At 36.7% G+C, this 20,425-nt stretch overlaps 1 protein-coding gene across 1 annotated transcript; it reads left to right on the top strand.

Annotated features, from left to right (window-relative positions):
- Positions 1–6,625: 6,625 nt before the first annotated feature.
- On the top strand, positions 6,626–20,310 carry miip (migration and invasion inhibitory protein). The gene is made up of 9 exons (XM_023324466.1): positions 6,626–6,967; positions 7,741–7,928; positions 9,326–9,431; positions 10,533–10,644; positions 10,740–10,816; positions 10,909–11,035; positions 13,954–14,050; positions 15,327–15,446; positions 16,904–20,310. Exons 1-9 carry the CDS (start codon positions 6,721–6,723, stop codon positions 17,027–17,029), a joined length of 1,200 nt encoding a protein of 399 aa, XP_023180234.1. The 5' UTR covers positions 6,626–6,720; the 3' UTR covers positions 17,030–20,310.
- Positions 20,311–20,425: the final 115 nt, after the last annotated feature.

Consider the following 20,425-nt stretch of genomic DNA (forward strand, 5'->3'; position numbering starts at 1 on the left):
TGGAGCTTTCTAAGCTTGTTTTATTTCATCCTATTACATACAGGTTTTCTCATTAGTGCCTGTTTATTGACCATACTATTTCCAATCTAACACATACCTTGTCGATGCAGAGGCCATTTTTATGTATTGTAAGCTCATTTCTAGCAAATATCTTATGCAGACTTTGAATAACTGTTTGTCATATTTGTTTGTAATCGGGCTATGTTGGTTTTTGCTACGCTTTTCTAAAATATCCTCAATGATCATGGCTGTGCCTCTCTCATTTAATGTCCTTTGTTGTGTTTTCTTGCTTCTCTATTGCATTATTCTCCTGGTTTTACCCTCATCAGCTCAGAGTGATAATAAACTGGAACCAAAATCCTCCTCTGTATTCTTAGAGATTGTGAGCAGCTCCTCTCCATATGCTTCAGGTCTACAGCCTGTTTTTGCTAAATTGACCATCAGTCAACACCTCGCTCTGCCTGCCTTCCTGTCACTTCGACTCTCACTCTCCAGCAATCGTGATCTCCAGGACTTGACTACACGCCACTCCAGGTTTGCACATCATATGTCCTGTGAGGTCAGCCTGATTGACTATTGCAGCCATCTTCTGACCACTCATTGAGTATTTATTTTCTGTAATTTTTTTTTACTTTGCCATACACAAGTCAAAAAAATAAAAAATGAAAACAGAACAAGACCCACTGCACTGAACCCCATTGAAAACCTCCTGGTTATTCCACCGTTATTGATTTCTAAACTCTTTCTGGGTTAAAACATTAGTATTGTTGTTTCTAAATGAATATGAATTTGTTTTCTTTGCATTATTTGAGGTATGAAAGCACTGCATCTTTTTGGTTATTTTGACCATTTCCCATTTTCTGCAAAAATAAAATAAACTAAATTTTTTATTGTAATTTTGTAGACATGTTGTCAGTAGTTCATAGAATAAAAAAAACAATGTTAATTTTACTCAAACATACACCTAGAAAAAGTCAACCCCGAGTAGTGTATGTACTGGGGGTATGTATAATTTTGTATATAGACAAAATTATATAGCGATAATAAAATATATAGAGAAATAAAGTCTTATCTTACCTTATTCATATATAATTTTAAGAGTGAACAACACAGTTTTAACTCCTCACAACAATTATTCCTGACCTGATTACCTCTATCTGAAGTACAATTGTTTTCAATATTCATCCTGGCTCTATTAAATCATAAATATTTTTAAACTATAGAATATTTCATTAGTTGGATGAAAATAATCAGACGTAGTTATAATTTGGATAGCTTTCTTCTAGAGCATGGAGGCAGGTTTTGTGTTTGTTTCGTAGACTTATAACAGCTTAACATTTCTTATTAATCCTGGATGAATTCATGTAATCTTTTAGAAAGTCACTTCAACTAGGCCTTTTGTCCTCAAGTGATGGCAATCTGCTTCATAGTTATACAAAATAAGACTTAAACTGAACGGAAATGAGCAGTGGACCTGACAACAGGTCAGATAATCTTTTCCTTCTGGACATAAGGAATAATATAAGCATAAATAATGAGAGTAATTTTCCCATTTTACACCATTGCATAGTAAACTGGTATTTCTTGAGCACAAAATGAGTAACTCAATGTTTTTGTTGTTGATGTGTCTGTTATCTGTGCTTAATGAACAATGAAGCGACCTGGTGTAATTGCTTGGAGCCCAGCAGTGGGGGTGTAATTAGAGAGGCAGGGAGGAGAGTATGGCTTCACGGCTGGCACCGTTTAATGATAATGGGGAGCAACGCCACAGTACCGTGGTCAGCTAATCATAGCAGACCGGTCAGGACAGATCTGCGTGCGTCCGAGTCGTGACCAGAATGCAGAGCAGCAGCTCGATGTCTCTGTCCTACACCATTCACTCTGCGGGGGATCAGGCCTCAAATTATGGCTGCAACACAGCATCACCCACATCACTGTCATTAGAGCCGTCATGGATGGACGGGTTTTGTTGTAAATAAATAAAAGCCACCCACAAGATGGGATACTACTGTCAACAGTTCAACAAGCACTCCCTGTCCTGTAAGAGTGAGAAACATAAAGTGTTGATCCACCAACGCTGCAAATATTACAGAGTGGAAGAGCTTTACTGTCAGCATAGTACACTTTACCCACTTTATTTTCTCCAGCCACTCTCCATTAACTATAAGTTATGTTGTTTTCCGTCTTTTTCTGTCCTTTTCATTGAAAGTAGCTAGTATCCCTTTCCTAGATGAAAGTGCAACTCAGCGTTAAAAACACAAGGAAAAAATGAATAGATGTTGATTTAATTTCTTCTACAATGAGATTAAAAAGTATAAATAGATTTCATGTCTTATTCGACAATAAGAGTTGAAAAGTAATAAAGTTAAAAGCAAGTTAATAAATATGTTAATAAATACAGATAAAATCTTTAAAAACTGTGAAACATGCCTTTAGTGATTTCTTTTAGTGACGGGTTAAACAACCAATAGCTGGCACTGTCTGATTTCACATCAGCCAATAAGGTTGATTGTCCCGCCCCTTTAACTGTGGCGCTGAGATTTTGCTCAGATTGCGTTAGATACGCTTGAGAACTCAGAGCTGACGGTAGCTTCTGCTAATAGCCTGGAAGATCTTGTCAGATTCGATGAAGAATCTTGGAAATCGGTAAGAAAGACAATGTTAAAATAGTTTCGCAAAATATATAATTCAAAATAGTAAATCCGTTTTTTATTAAATCTCAGAAAGCTTCCCTTATGAGTATTCAGAAGCCCGGGAAAATCCCCCTGTAGCGTCGTGTGACATCGGAGCATCGGTGAGCGATCGCACGCGCTCGGCAGTTGGCTCAGTAAATTCGCTGAAAATTGGCTAAAATACCTAGTAACTGATCAAACTTAATAAAAATAAAATTGTATTGTAAGATTTTGTATTACTATTATTTTTTATGATGTATTTTTCTATGTAATTGCACTTATTTTTCTATTAGCACATGTTCTAATATTTCAACGGTGCTAATTCATGGTTCATGGTGCTGTAATGTTCTTTTCTGTTAGCATTACTCAGGAACTTTCTGTTCTGAGTGGGTCAGAGCTAATGTGAGCTTCTAATCCACATTCTGATGTTAAATATAGTGTTATAGATGTACTTCATTGGCACTTTTAGATTGAAATATATATATATATATATATATATATATATATATATATATATATATATATATATATATATATGTATGTGTATATATATATATTTATTTATTTATTTTACCACATATAAGCTAATTTCTTTAGTCTTACTGATGTGTTGGTAATATTGAACTCTGATAACTGGAATATGTGTATGTTGTACATCCATGTGTCCATGTTGTATGTTGTACATGGAAAAACTTGAGAAATGATGAAAGATTTCTTTGAATTGTAGCTTGAGCTTTATTGATATTAGTATCCTGTATTTTAAGATGCTTTACTTTTGCCTTGTTCCAGGTCAGGGTTTTTTTCTTTTGGTTATGGTGCACTTTTGGCTTGCAGTGCCCAGAGACCCCAAGATCAGAACTTGGTTGGCGAGCCCCAGCCCAGGGGACCAAGTGAACCGGTATATGGTGACCCTACTGGTCACTACCCGTGAGACATTGAATGAACATTTGATAGACACATTGAAAAGACTGGGTTATTTATTTTATTTTTTTAAATTGTACAATTTTGGTTTATTTGTTAATGTGGATCCACAATATTCTTTATATTAAGTTCTACTCTTTCTTACAGACATCGTGTGCTCTACTCTGTTGTTGCTTACACCTATGGCTCCCGTGAATTTAGAATCTTCTGATCAGGCCCAACTTTCTTTATCCTTGTGAAGTGTTGGTATTAGTCATTGAAGTAAATTAACTTACCTGCCATCTACTATCATTAAGGGTATTTGAAGTAACCTTTCTTGTGGGTTACAAAAGCACTGATGGTGCTACTTGTTGGGCATTCTCCTGTTTTTATTTTCAATAGAAACTAAAAGGTTCTCCAAACTTCCTTGTTAAGTTGTGGTTGTTTTCCCTAGCAAACCTTGATAGAGCTACTTCTGGCATGTGAATTACTTTTACTATTCCATGGGAAATGCACCTTGCTCTATTTAGCTGTTTTTCTTCCTGGTGTGGGACAGTTGACAGAAATATTGGAGCTATTGACTCTGTATACTCTCTCTTTATATTTCTGTCATAGGAAGTATAACTTGTTTGGTGCTTTGCTGTGTTTCTTTCCCAGAATAAAACATTACACTGTCTTTATATACTCTCTTTGTATTTCTTTCCTCTATAAAGTTCTCCCAGTTTAGTACATTTCTTTTAAATTGTGACTTCTTAGTAGAATGAATTACTTACAGAGCTTATTTTCCAAAGAAAGTGGTCCTGGCTCAGTGCTTTTGTGTTTAACAGTCTTTTCTACACAGAAGTATTGACAGAGGTATTGATGTGGTTGAATGTGGGGGCCTTCTTTATTTTCCTTTCTATAAAAACACATGTGGGTCAGTATTTTTGCGATAAGTTATTTCCTTTTCCCTTCTACTGCGGCCATTAACTTTCTGTACTCTCTTTGTTTTTTCTTTCCAACGTGAAATAACTCCTTGCGCAATACGTTTGTTTAACTGTGTCTCTTTCCCAGATGAAACCATTGATAGAGATTTTGCTTCCCTTTTTTTTTTACTACGAAAGCATAGTTTACTGGGTTTAGCAGTACCTCGTTCCTAAATTCCTGGAGCTATTACTGCTTTTCTTCATTTTATTTCTCATGAAATGTAATCTTGGACTGGTGCTGCTACTTTTCTGTCCTCTGAATCCCTGTATCATGTTGAGCTTTGCTTTACATTAAAAGGCAGTTGATGCTCTCCTCTGCTCTCGCATGCTTACTCCGGATGAGGAATTGCTGGAAATTGAACAACTTGGCCCAATTAGTTTGGCAATTGACAGATAACATATCAATTGGTTTCACATGATCACCTGGATCATAGTTTGGATTAAACTGGACTTTATGTATTTGGGTCTGAATCAGTTCATGCATTTGGTGTGAAATGTATAAAATGAAGTTATTGAACGCTCAATCATAGAGATTCTGTGTGATTTGAACTGAAATTTGATCTCCTTGCACTATAAACTGCCTTTAAATCACGTGTGGGATTAATTGGAGCTCTATTTATACAAAAATGTTATAATTTATCTCTTCTTTGCGCATTAGTTTTTACTTTATGTCCCACAACCTCACATTTTAGTTCCCTAAATTCAAGGACATCACTCTTGTCCAAGATGTTTTAGTTCTGAACTCAAACATCTTGTATTAACTGTAGGTCTGACTCACAGACAGACAGGCTTACATATATTTATGTATTCATGTGTGCACATGATAAGATGTTTCAGATTTATGTAAAACTATGACACACAGAAAATGAAAGTCCAAAGTAGTGGATACACAATGAAACTGAAAATGTCTCTGTTTGCATCAATGGAAACTAGATGAGTGTGTGAATGAACTCTTTCTCCTGACTTGTGACTTCCCTGTTGGGGGGGGAAAAAAGAGTATCAAACCCTGAAGTGGATTATTAGTGGTTTTCTAAGAATGTTATTGTGAAACTGTGTTTGCTGTCTGATGGGAGGCAGAGTCATAGCTGAATTTTGTTTTTCTATGTTGTAAATCTGCTTACAGTAAATCTCTAAAAATGAACAGCAGATAGATTTTTTTTTGTTTATCATGATCAACAAAAATTTTAACCATAACATGAGGGACAGAATGAACTCTAAATGTTCTTGCATGCAAGAAGAGTTGTTGATATTATTATTAAATAGACCGCTGGTCCTTCTGGTTTTATCATTGAACCCTCTCATCCCTATATTATGGTTTCCTTGGGAGTATTTTGAGGCTTCTTCCTTTGAAGGTCCTTTGACTATCTTTTCTCAGTTACTCTGAATTCTAGCATTTTTGTTACCTTATTTAGTTTTTTGTTGCCTATGATTTGTTTTGTTCTGTGAAACAAACTGATTCTAAAAAAACGAATTTAAGTTGGCAATAAATCACTTCCATTTTTCATTATTGAAAGGAGGCCTTCTGATTTGATGTTTTTTTAAGTACTTAAAATTTCTCACACACTGATTTTAAATTTAAAAATGAATGTGTGTAAGTATCTGGTTTCAGCTGTATATATAAATCTAGTTTTTGGTGAATGTTTACAGCTTTCAATAATACATTAAACAATGTGCACTGTTCTTAGATCTATTTGTATGAAATAGAAAACAGTTCTTTTAACTGACATTTGTAATTATTATTTAGGTTCTGACATAAATTAATAACCTTAATGTGTAAAATCAGAACAGTGTTTGAGGATTTATATCTAATGTCACTAGAAAGTTATTCAAATAAGCAAAATAAATTCCTGAAGAATAAGTATTTTGTAAACCTAACTCCAATCACTGATCATAGTTTGAATATGTTGCAGTGACTTTGCGGCGCCCTCTGTTGTTCACCAACTTCTAGTGCAGTTTCACCGAAATGTGCGCCTGTCGCTTTAAAAAAAAAAAAAAAAAAAGCTTTTTGGCGGTTACAAAGATGTTGTGTCTCAGCCAATCAAATTGCTGTTGTCAAAGCGTTGCTATGGACGTGGTGGAGTCTGCGCGTTCAAAACACAACAACGTTGTTCAGCCGTAGTTGGTTGTGTGCTTTACAAACAGCTAAAGGTGATTGTGATTTGCAGATTTTTTTTTTCTAGAAAATGTCAACAGATCTAACAGACGTTCTGCGAGAGCGTAACAAATATTTGTTGGAGCAGCTAAGGGAGCAAAGAGAGAAACTAGAGCGGGTGAGCGGCTGCAGTATGAGCCGCAAGAGGGGGAGAGAGGCCGAGGAAGAGGAGGAGGAGGAGGAGGAATGGAGGCAATCCGAAGTTATGGTAACTCTGACGGAGGGACATCGAGGTCCTGCAAGGGCAGCCCTGGCCAAACCTTCAGTCAGATTTACTGGTAAATATCCCGTTAATATGGCCCTATTGATGCTGACTATTAGCTAAAGTTGGAATTCAGAATTACAGCCATAATTTGTTTTCCTTATTCTAAATCATTTGTATTAGCTGAACACAGAATGACTTTTTATAGAAGATGGAAACAAACAAGCGTATGGAGACCGATTTTCTAAAGATCTGCATGCTTATGTAGCTGTTCTTGAGGTTTGAAGATTATAACGCGAAAGGCAAAATCACTAAGTTAATATAATTTAGTTAAACTCACACATTATATGGATTCATTACAAACAATTAAATATTAAACAAAACTTTGTGTTCACTTTATTATGGATAGTAAATGAAAATGCCAAATTCGGGTTGTCAAAAAATTACACGAGAGAAAGTTAAAGAAGGATATTTCAGTGCATAATGAAGAGGAAGACACCTGGACTGAAAGCTGCCCAGCAGATTTTCTCCAACACCTTTCACAAGGAAGGTAGCCTACAGCATTCTTGTTCCAAATCTGAAAGCTGCATGAAAAGTTTAGTGGAAGGAAAACAGTAGTTGGAGAAAAGGTGCAAAAGCAGGGGAGATAACTGCAGCGTTTAGATGATTGTGAAGCAGAGTTCATTGTGACGTACTGTTGAGTGATGTTCCAGTCAACTCTTTGAATTAGGATTCAGATATTAAAATAGTGTTGTCCTGTGACATTTGTGTAGCTAAAGTAGACAAATCAGCTGGTATGTTGATGACGATTAAATATTCCTGAAGTTTTACTTCATGTCTTTTTTTCAGATACTCAAAAGACACACAAAGACTCCCACTGGAAGTCCTCCAGTTCTTTTGGGACCCCCAAACACAGCGTACCTGCTGAACCTACAACACTGTCAGACAGCCACCAAAACCCTCAGGACTATTCCACACTGCCAGACCCCTGGTCACTGAGAATGCAGTTTTCCCAAATTAGGCCCAATAGAGTCAAGGTAAGCACATAAACAACAGTTCTTCCTAAATCCCAGTTGCTGCCTCACAATAGATAAATCGTTGCCACGTCCAACACGTCTCATTATTCTATGTGCTGAGTGATCTGATCATGTCTGGATATCGCTACATAAAGGTGTACAAGTACAATTTTTTAAATTTCCTGTTTAAAAGTTGTACTTGCTGGATTTTTTTCTCAGCAAAGAAAAGCAATAAAATATTGATCTGCTAATATCCACATTCTGTACATTTTATTGATTTTTTTTTCTCTGATATGTTGTTTATTATTAGTTGTGTTTTTTTAGCTGCTGTGGTCACTGGATTATAAAATGTCTCATACAAAGCACAAACACTGTTGTATCTATTTACTTTGATGCATCGATGTTCCTGTAGACTAAAAGCTGTGTGAGCAACCCATCACTTGTTTTTCAGCATTAATGCTTAGTCACACATTATTTTTATTTTCCTCTGTGCTACACAGTAAAACTCAGAGATACTTAAAAACATCATGAATGAAATGAAATGACAAACTATTACAAATAAAGAAACCCGTCGTCGTTTCACTGCTCTCCAAATAATTTATTATTAGTTTATTTAAGGTGGACAGTTGCATGTTTGTTTCTTAGTTAATTCAGCAACTAGCACAAAATATAAGAATTGAAGAGAAAACCTAAAAAATTGTGAAAGATGTATATTTTAATGCCAAAAATTAAACTTATTTTTGTTGCAGTCTTTCAGTTTCCTTAAATAGATTATTTACTGTTACTGTACAATTTACTGATCTGACTGTTCTGAATGGTATTTTAATGTTTTAGACTGTTGAGTAAACTGCTAGGAGATGACTTATGTTGCTACATATAAATAAAAAGTTTGAAATTTGACCACCATCCACCAGTTTGCAGTATACTAATGATTCTTACCTTGTATTTTTTCATTCAGAGAGTTTTGTATATATATTTTCTTTTTTTTCATTTTTGGTAAGTTACCTGTCATTTAAAATGTGGAAGTCATTGTTGATAAATCTCACTGGAGTTCCCAACTTGGGAATTTTACTTGTTGGATTTTTTTAAAAATTCAGATTTCAGTCATTCCTTGGAATTTCCAGTCTCATTGTGGTTATTGAAAATAGTTTCTATGAATTGACTGATACTTGCATTTGCCGCTGCAGTAAAAACCTTTTCATATTCATTCAAAAAAAGATCCTAAAAGTATTCATAAATATGTCATCTTACATGTTCATTGTATTGAAAAAATACAAATTCCTTTGTTTTGTTTAGCTGCTGAGTAAATACCCACCTACTAATGTACTGTACTTTACTGAAGAGGCAAATAAAATTTTGAATAATTGAATTGAAAGATGATGATGCCAAGCAATCAGCCATGTGTTTTCTTTTTACAGAAGGGGATACACAGTCGAGTCAGGTTTCAGTCAGAAGAATCTGAAAGCAAACCTGCGTCAGACAGACGTCATGTGCAGCCTTTGCTTGGATATGACTGGATAGCAGGTGTGGGCCTCATTTATTCAGTTGACATGAACACAGCACGATGTTGAAGTCTTTATTCTTCACTTGTTTATTTGCTATTTGCTTCCAAAGAGCCAGAGTCTTGGGTGATAGGTCTGCAATATTTCTGAATGTCTTTTAAATGTTGTTCTTTGTGTATTTTTCAATTAAACTGACTGCATTTATCTCAGAAGTTAAACTTGGATCTGGGAACGACCTCACATCTGAGTTCAATCTAGTCTGGTTTCTTCAGTTTCGCTGAACATGCTGCAACATGTTCACAAATAGAGGTTGTACGGTACCAAGTGTTCCTCTGGTTCAAAGAGATTCAGACTGTGACAAGTGAAGACAAACTCTTGCGACATTCCTTACGTTTTAGAAACACAGCAGCCATATTAAATCTTTATTCTCTGTTTTTCTCGGATAAAATTCAAACTTTTACATTTTAATTTTCCCAGATGAATCTTTGAAATTTTGGCTTCTGAGTACAAATACAGCACACCATAAGTCTGAAGTTTATATCTGACGCTCTGTCTGTTGAGCCACTTCTCTCTGATTTATTTATATGTCCAAAACCTCCTAAACTGAAACAGATTAACTAGTGTTTTGTCTATGACAAACCCACTATTTTGTCAAGAATTCATTTATTTAGATCTTCCGACCTGTTCAAAAACACCATTTCTTTTATTTCCTTTGGATTTCTTTTGAATTGAATGTGACGAAGCAGCCATGTGATTCCCAAGCTGCTTTCAGCTGAAGTCTTTGCTGAAATTAGAACTGAAAGATGATGCTTTTCTCAGGTCCTGTTTTAGGTCTTTGTAGGATTTTTTTCTCCTGTTTGTTAAAGAGATTGCTTCTAGATCCTTTCCTCCCTCTGTAGATAGTTTTATGCTTCATATTTCTGTAGTTTTTTCCTACTTGTTTAATATACCTAAATTGTAAAACGCATACAATACGCTGTCATGGTTTGGTAAAAATGCTGGACTGAAAATGAAACCGTGGCTCTTTGGAAATCAGATGAGAGAAAAATATTAAGGGTGATCAGACACGTTTGCCTTTCATTCCTGAGTAGACGACTGACGGCTGTCTTCTTTTTCTCACAAGGAGTTTTAGATACCGAGGACTCCTTCTTAGAACGCTCTGATGAGTACTTCAATAATCTCAGCATGTTTCGATCGGTCAATGAAGACGAGTGTGTTCACTCTGGACCAGCAAAGTGAGTCTCCTCACCGCGTTGCTCACGTTAGACTTTTCAAAGGATCTTTGTTGAACAGCAGCTTCTTCATTTGACACTTTCTTGGCTTATTTTAGGACTTTAGAGGGAAGCCATCTTTTCCGACCACTCCTGACAGGTGACGGCAAAGAAGCACACATAGATACTCATCAGTGTAAGATGGATTATTTATTAGATTGGCCTCATTGTTTTGATTATCTCAATTTGTCCAACACTTCCCCCTCTTTGTGTTTTCCTTTTCTTTAGGTACATTCTCCTACCGGATCAACAGCAGGCTGTTTCCTGTCCCAATTCACTCTCAGGAATGCTGCCCAGTGTGCAAAAGACACAAATTTTCCCACCCTCACACTGTGGCTGAACCGGCTCTGATCAGGTACTGAGGATGTGACCCTTGACCCTTTCATGCAGGAATGATAATAACATTCGCTTACTCCTTGTTCTTTTATTCTGCGAACTACAGACAGCATGTGTCTGAAATTCCAAGCAAAGATTTAGTATTTATTTGCAGGAAATGAGAAACGGTCAAAATAATGAAAAAGATGCAGTGCTTTCAGACCTCACATAATGCAAAGAAAACAAGTTCATATTCATCTAGAAACATTAATGTTAATGTTTTGACTCAGGAAGAGTTCAGGAATTAATATTTGGTGCAATAACCAGGAGGTTCATCTTTAGTTTTTTTTATCTAGAAAGTCTGGTTTGTTAGGAGAGCTGAGAATATGCAGTCGAACTCTGATTCTCCTACAAAGCTAGATCTAGGTTTGGTTGAAGTGAATTCCGTTGCGGTTCGAATCCATATGTAAATGTTAAGCAGACCGGAGACCTCTCAATAGCAGGAAGTGGACTAAAGCCCAGGGCATTCTGGGTAAATACAACCAAGGCAAACAATGACTCATAGTTTATTTTACCACCGAAAACAGAGAAATCCTACCACCACTAAAATCTGACACCACTCCATTTTTATTTACATTTTGTAAAGAAGGAAGTTGTGCTAATGTCTTCTTCAGAGGTTTTCATGTTGTTTCCTTCAGTGATTCTTGGTGCAGCGCCACCACAGGCGAGGAGGGGAACAGGTTTTCAAAGGGTTTGACACAGTGAAATGTGAAAATGAACAGCAGCAGCTGAAAATGTAACAAAGGTTGCAATTTTGGTCACAAATCAAACCGAGTCTACTGGGCTACGAGGTGTGAAAACACCATAGGTTTAAAACTTTTTAGCTCTCCATCCCAGTTCTCCCCCATTCTGTGCTTTGCTCTCATTCCTTCAGATCCTTCCTACTGTTCCCTACTGAACTGTAGGTTTTACCAACATTTCCACCACAAAAATATTATCGATGACTCTAAAAAGCTCAAGTGAAAGCCGACAGTGAACTCTGTGTTATACGTGCTTCATTCCAATAATTTGATAGTATAACTAACTGTTGAGCCTCTAGATAGTTGAGATTTTGCTTTCTTTTATCTTTGAGCTCTGTCAGGTGATAAATCCTTGACTTCTCCAGAGTCCTGAGCTACTTGATCATCCTAATCTCTGTCTATCCTGGACTTCCCTGATTTTCAGAGAGACTTTCATAGACACTGTCTATGAAAGTGTCACCGTACTTTGATATCACCGTACTCATCTGAACTTCAATATCAGCCTCTGTTCCCCACCTGAGCATCAGGTGTTCCTGTCATCTACTGCATGTCAGTCTTACAAAATATAAAGAAACAAACTCCAACACAAACAATTGAATTAATTTGTAAAATAAATATTGTCTTTATAAAAAATTGTAAGTCACAGTATAATAATAATGACGTCCGGTGAAGTGTTTTCAAAAGCAATTTAGTACCTGGAAAGGTAAAACGATTAATCAAATTGTCCTCTCAACGTAAAATAAGGTCTTACAAAATCAGAAAAATCTTTTTTTTTTTTAGTTTTTAATCAGTATTACTAGTAATACCTACAGTAGGTGTGTGTCAAGACTGTAGAAGGACATGTGAAATATTGTTCAGATCTTAAATGTTTGTGTCTGATTTTTTTGCACTGTGTGATCTAAGAAATTATTTGGAGATCTTACAATGGTTGATCAGCAGGTGGCAGCTTATGGGGGCGACAAACCGGAGTCCAATGAAATGTCTTATAAACACATACTGTACCAACACATACTGTACCAGTAGCACCCACCGAAAATGAAATTGTAGTTTTCTTTTGTGACAGCTATGCATACAAGGGTTGATTCTGAAACCGCCCACAGACTGCCAAACATTTGGTACTTGCTGGAAAACATTTTCAGATGTTTGAAATATTCGGCTGCCTGGAAAGAAAACCAGACTCAGTGTTATTTTTTCATTTTTCACTGCGCTTTTTTAGACCGTTCTGCTTCAAAAACCATGTTTTCATTTCCCTGAACTGTATATGTTGTTGTAAAATTTGCGGCTTTGGTAAAGTTGAAGTCTGTAATCTAAAACTGTACAATAAAAATTTTATTTTAGCTTAAATAGTCTTGCCTTACATTTAATTTTGCTTTCAAAGTACCGATGGTACAGATTGATTATAGTACAATTTTGTATTGTTTGAAATAGAACTGAAAATTCTGAATCCTTCTGAGTCAGTCCCATTTTTATTCTCAGCTGGTTTCCCACTTGGTCAATGTATTCTCCTGTATTTTCTGATAGTTTTTATTAAAAGTCGTTTATATTAAGAAGATTTGGCAGCAGTAGAACAGATTTATTTCAGGACTTTTTATGTTGGGGGAAATTTCTCTTAGTTTCATAATCATATGTCATTTGTTACTGCATTGCTCAACGTCATAAAGTGGACAGCATTATGGCCTGGAATCTAGATAAAAGTATTTTCAAGATCTGGATATGAATGCAAAATTTAGACAGGGCATGGAGGATTTTTAAAAAATATTTTCAGACTTTATTCCCATTCCTTATCTGTCCGTCTTTCTCCCTCTTGGTTTGTGGATTTAAATTGACCTCTGTTTAACACTTTGCAGTAAACTTATTTCAACCTTTTTTGTATTTACATGTTAAAAAGAAATTTAGAACACTTATAAGTTTTGGAAAAGTATTTTATTTTTACATGAAAACCGGAAAACATTTTTTTACATCTCTGTATTATCAGACTGGGTTTTTTTTCACCTAAAAATCTTGAGTTTCTACTATAATTGAAGCCATTTCATGCTGTTATTTTGGATCATATGTTTTTATGCTGTGTCAGTGTGTTTGTGTGCTTTTCAGTGTATGTATTTCTGTCGCCTGGAGATAAATCTTTACTTCCTTGTATTCTGTTTTTGTTTTTTTAAAGGGTCAGCCTTCCTCGCGCCAACATCCTGCCATCTTACAAGTACAAAGCTCATCGGCGAAGCAGCTTCGATCCTTCAGACAGTTTGGGACTCCCATCAGTGAGTTGGAAACAAATAATGCTGCTTCTGTCTGAGTCTGACCTTTTTGTTTTATTCTCAATGGATCCTTCATTTGTAGTTTTCTTCAGTTTCTACTCTGCATCTGTCTCAAAATTGTTGCTTTAACCATTCAAACTTTGAATTTTTTACATTCCTTCTTAGGGCTGGACAATAAGTCAATTTACATTTTATACAGCAATACACGTGATCAATATCAGTAGTTAATACATTCAGAATATTCACTGAACTCCAATCTATAACCGCACAGCATTCTAGGAGATGTAGGCAGAGGAAAGGCATTATCCTCTCAAACTCTCACGGCCAACTAAACTAGGGTTGGTGGCATTAACTCACTCACTCTTTGGTTACCTAGCAACAACAGCATGGAGTGAAAACGGCACCAGTTTAACAGCATTTCAAATATTTAAAACAAAAAACTAATCAGTAATTATTTTTTTATCTACTTCTCCTTCTTCTCAGGTTTGAACTGAGAACAGATTTATCTTCCAGTTTGAGATCATCTTAAATATTCACATTTTAAAACATTTTTAAAGTTGTTAATTAACATAAAAAAAACTCACGGAATCGGTTTATATTTGTGCCGATATTTAATTTGAAAATTTTTTTTCTTCTTTGTTTTTGTATTAAACAACCTGAACGTTCCTCATTGCCATCATTGTTCAATTTAGGCTGTTGTTCATGTTGTGCTGCAGTAAAACTTTATATCCATCAACTACAGAGAGTTGAGAGGTTTCTTGTTTGTCCTGTTGACTTCTGCAGGGTATATTTACAGTAGATATCAAGACTGTTTGTGTGAATTAATTGTAATATAAATGGCAAATTCAGATTTAATCATTGAAAATATGTAGCACACTTGTCATGTTGAAAAAAATTATTTTTGGTGGGTAGCGTGTTGCATAGTAGTAGAGGAGGCGACCGATATACAGAGGCTATATGTCAGAAAGTGTGTAGGTTTTCCTCTTTGCTAATTATTGTTAATAAACACCTCTAATGTCACATAAAATACTATTTTTAAAACTGTATAAAATGCTTTTGTGTTCCTGTAGTGATTAGCTGAATAGCTATCTTATTCCTTTCTTCAAGGATGACCAATTGCTTGCTGTTCTCAACATAAAAGATGTCTCATAAGCCTTTACATAACTCATCCAGCTTCTGCTGAGGATGCAAAATAAGAGATCACTTTAAGTAAAGTAAAGAGGCCATTTGAATGTGCCTCCTTGGTCCTGCTGCCATTAATCTACTTGTCCTTGTGCAGCACTGCCTCTCAGGATGGTCAAATGCAGGTCAGAACATCCTGCCTTCGGCCAGAAGCCTTGACCTGCGGAGCAGCATTAAGACGAAGAACGCTGATGGCCCCCTGAGCCAGCAACTGGAGGTAAGACTGAGAAAGCCTGCTATTGTATTCAGCCAACAGGAAAACACCAGATCATCAGTTTGATAGTGATTAACTTCTGTCAGACCACCAGTAACTGTAGAGTCTGAGCAACATTCGTCTGCAACCTTGCGAAAGACTGAGAAAAATAAACTCATCTTTTATTTCAGTAGCTTGACTGCACACTATAATCTGTCATTAGAGTACAACTATTCAGTGGGGAAGGAAATCTAATGTTGAGGAATAATTAACATAAATCACCAGTAGCAGAATTACATATGTTTGTCAACAACCTTTTCAAAGTGAATATATCAGAAGGATCTGTTTAATTTATTCTGTTTTTCTTGAACTTCTTGGAACTTTTAAACTAATAAATAATCTGTGGCTTCCTGTTTCACTGGGATATAAATACACTGTGACACAGAGGCCCATTTCTTTTGGCCACTGCCCACCAGGCTACACGAGGAGTCATATTTATCTTGGCATCTCACACAGTGAGCAGCATGTTAAGGGAGGTGAAAATCATGCTTCTAGAGAACTCAGCAAATAGTAGCTTCTTTGATCACCGAGTCACCTTAACAACCATCAGACACTTTGCTTTATAAAGTATGAAAACAGTTACTTCTCTCCTACCACCACAAATGTAAACATGTGGAGCTTGATTACCTGCAGTGCACTTTTATCAGATGAGGTTAATATTAGCTTTTCAGCAACTGGCACTGAGGCTGGTTTGACTTTAACAGTGGATGTCGTGTGTTGGGCATGGTGGAGGACCTGTAATGCTGTGGCTCTTGTTCTCTGAGCCCATTGCTACGTTGCAGGACATCTTGAACTCTGAAATACCAGGTGATTTTCAACAAAAACAGGAAAACTGATCCAAAACCTGTAACGTAGAAATTAGTGGTGCACCAATTTATCAGCCAGACGATTTCCTTAATTTTGGGAGACCGGTGATTGGCCGATACTTAAATGTGAAGCCGATCTTATCCCCTGATATTATCTACAGCAACAAATGTCTAAAAATCAACCACTGTCCTCTTTTGCTTCCTCCTGTGAGAGAGGTTTGACTGATAGACCGGCCCACCAGTTAACATTAGTCACCCCACTGTTACCAACTCAGCGTCTTTCTTGCTATATTTAGCAACATTTCAGACAAAAAATAAAATTGGTGTCAGCAAAAGTTGGAAAACAGCAGGTCAGGCTTTTTAAAGATTGATAATCAGCGATCAACCAGAAAACTGCAATTGGTGCACCTTTGATAGAAATCTTTCACCAGACAAAATCTAAACAAAATCTATGTAGACACTTCTGATTTGGCCCAAAGCAAAACATAAATTGCATATTCTTCCAGTTTTAGGTCATGCAATGTGAAAGGAACAAGATTTATTCTTAGACTTTTAATTCATATTCAGTCATTGGGGTGCAAATGTGTCTCACACTATGTTTTCCCTTTTTTCCAGAAACTATCTTCATCTAGAAGAAACCAAAACCTTGAGGAGACCCCTGATGTGTATCGCTTGGCTAATTTCAACTTTCAACATTTCTCTCCAAAAAGAAATCCAAGAGCCTCTTTTTTTCCTGGCTGAAGTATCATTTCTGGATTTTAAAGGGATCAAAATCTGAGAGGCAAAACTGGCTACATTTACATTTCTAGAGCAACATTGTCTGTCTCTGCCAGACGTCCTCCATGTACTTTTGTTTGTTTGTTGTTGTTTTCAAACAGGGAACTAAACATAAAGTGCATCAGGTGTTGTAAATGCACTGGAGTATGAGTTAGCTCCAAACTTTGAGAGATAAATCCTGTCTTGCCTCACAGTTCCCCTTTTCTTTGTTCATGTGAATTAAAGCTGGAGGACATGTGACCTCTGCTTTTGTGGAAGTGAAGCAAGAGTTGCAGCACTGTGGAGACGCGCAGTATTTAACACCAGTTTTAGAACAACATAAGGAACGTTTAGCATATGTTCACGCCGTGTTTTGCAAAACTAAGGAAATCACATTGACTCACTTCCAGCCTCTTAGTGTTTGTTGCCCTCTCCAGCTGTGTCATTTGGCTGCTATGTCTTTGCAAACTTCTGCTTTTAACTTCCTTACTGTGGGACTAGAAGCCCTGAAGCTCAGCGGGGTCTATATGTATAATACAGGAGCTGCCCTTCACAGGAAACCACAACCACCTATACTTGCTGACACTTGTGTGTTTTTGAGATCCCACCTCGCACGCTGTAGTTTTGTGTCTAAAAGGCCAAGGTTGTTGAACATGTTTGCGATGATGGATTGATTCACAGCGTATTTTTTGAGCGCTCTGTTTCTGATTTTAAGTGACGGAGTTTCGCTTTATAAGTCCTTGCAGCCGAACTGTAATCGTCCCATCACTGGGGGCTGAACTTCTGAGAAACAAAAGGGGAAAATTTTCAGAAAGACGCCAGAGAAATGAACTAGAATCTCATCAGTGCTAGTTGAGAGCTCCGCTGTGCTGCTGCTACTGCTGATGAAAAGGCATTTTACTCCTTTAGGAAATCTTCAGCTGCCTTCCACATGAGCAGGATCTGAACGTAGTTTCAGAATAATAAATCTTCTCTGCAATCATCTTCCCTCATTATGTATATGGAGTAATAGAAACACAGAATCACATTTTGGTATTTAAGGTTTTTACCGCTGCAGCCTAATAAGATGGCTGGAAAACAAAAGCTGCATTTTCATCCCTGAGTAACATGAGGTTTGAGTGTGTCATTTAAAAACTATCACACCCTAGTGTTAAGAATTACTCATGCATTGTAACTAAATCAGTGCACTAATATGTGAAGACCATATTAAGACAACGTTTTTGCTTCTTTGGGTCATATTTTGAATCTCGATGTTGGTAAAAGTGACTCAAAGTAAACAAAATAACTCTCACATTGGCAAACAAGGGCTGCTTCTGTGTTACTTCACAGCCAGAGTACATCTGAACATGTGGGAGGGGGAAGTTTATTCTGAAATGTCAGCATCACAGGAACAAGCCGCTAGTCACAGGGGCAAGAAGCTACTGGGCATGACATGTGCTCAAACCCACTCTGTGGCTGCACACATTTTAAACTGGAAAGTAGTGGTGATGTTAAGTTGAACCTTAAACCTTTTCACTTTTTGTCATCTCACAACCACAAAGTTTTATGTAATTTATTGGGACCTGAGGTCTGTGTTCACAATCAGTGAACACCCTGAAAATGACTTGATTCTTCTGGACTTTTTCACTGTTGCAGCTTTTACATGCAACCAAACTCATATCATTTTATCCCTCAGTGAATTGTTTTTATAAAATCTAATATTTCCGCTACATATTTAAAAAATAATAATATTGTACACACAGGACCGGTTTCAGAAGTTTTAATCGATATGCACCTACACAAATCCGTCCACTCCGCCCCATAGGGGGCAGTGTAGCGCAAACCTAAAACCTGTCAGCCAATCAGATTGTGTCAAAACGAAGACGACCTTCTAAGAATTAAACATGGTGGCATGAGATTAATTTGTTTGGACAGATTCAACCATTTTTGAGTAGCTTATCGGAATATAAAAATAGTAAAACACAAGAAGAGGTCCATTGATGTCAAAGCAATTATGTGGCTATATCGGCGCATCATGTGTAGCAGACTGAAAATGTCAGTGTTCACATGTAGACAGTGTTCACATGTAGACACACACATACGAAAGTTTCTCATCTCTTTGGTGGAGTTTGTTTTTCTTTATAATTAATCGTTTTACCGCAGCTTCTTTTGGCTGAAATGTCGCTAATTATAGCAAGAAAGTGGCTGAGTTGGCAACAGGGGTTGACTATTTTTAACTGTTTACGTCCAGTCATGACCTGGTGAACCAGTCTGTCAGTCAAACCTTTCTAAAGGCAGAGCAGAAGAGGACAGTCGTGGATTTTCAGAGTTTTGCCAAGGTAGTTAAGATTGGCTTCATATGTAAGTATCGGTCGATCACCGATCTCCCAAAATTAAGGAAATCAGCGCCGACAAATTGGTTTTTAGAGATTTAAGAGGCCAAAACGAATTAAAACCTATTTACTCTCCCAGATATCAAGCTAACTGTGAACAGACCTCAAACTTCACAAACTCAAACATAATCTGAATGTAGAACTATGATTTGCTACCATTTTCATCTATAGACTGATATTTTTTAACCTATTCTTCTCTACAAAAATAGCAAAAGCTCAGTCAGACTGTACATAGAAAATCTGTGAGCATCAGTTTTCAAGTTTTACCATAAATTCCTATTTAGGTCTGAGCTTTGACTGGGTCATCCTAACACATGAATATGGTTTATACTTTACCTCCCCATTGTGTGTGTCAAATATTTGTCATGCTGGAAAGTGAACCTCGGCATAGCATCTCTGCTTTTCATCCACTATTGATGTGTATTTAACTCCATCCTTATTCCCGAGTTTCTCTGTGGGGATGATGTATTTAGGGTCATGTATTTTCTGACACACATAGCATTTTTCATGCAGGCAAAAAAGTTCAAATCTGATCTCATGTCCTCAGAGCAACGTCCTGCACATGTTGTGTCCTTTACAGTGGACTCATCGTGGCTTTTCTCCTCGCATCATTCCATAAAGGCAACATTTGTAAAGTTCATGACGAAGACATATCATGTCAACAGATTTTCTCACCTCTGCTGTGAATCTCTGCGGCTCCTCTGGAGTTACCTTGAACTACAGACTGTTTCTGCGATTAGTTCTCTACTTATCCAGTCTGTAAGTTTAGGGTTTGGCTTTGCAGCTGTGATATAATCTTTCCATTTTATAGCCTAAGAGGTAACAGGGTTAAATCCAAATGCAAGCCACACTTTCCAATTTTTTATTTAAAAAACAATAAAATAAAATCCATTATTTCTGTCCTTATTCACAATTACGATCTGGTTCATGTTGATCATGTCTATTATCCAACAAAATATCCTGAGATTTCCAATTTTATAGTAACAAAGGCCCAACAGTGTTGTTTGAG

This window comes from Xiphophorus maculatus, chromosome 20, assembly GCF_002775205.1.
Source record: "Xiphophorus maculatus strain JP 163 A chromosome 20, X_maculatus-5.0-male, whole genome shotgun sequence".
NCBI classification, from domain to species: Eukaryota; Metazoa; Chordata; class Actinopteri; order Cyprinodontiformes; family Poeciliidae; genus Xiphophorus; species Xiphophorus maculatus.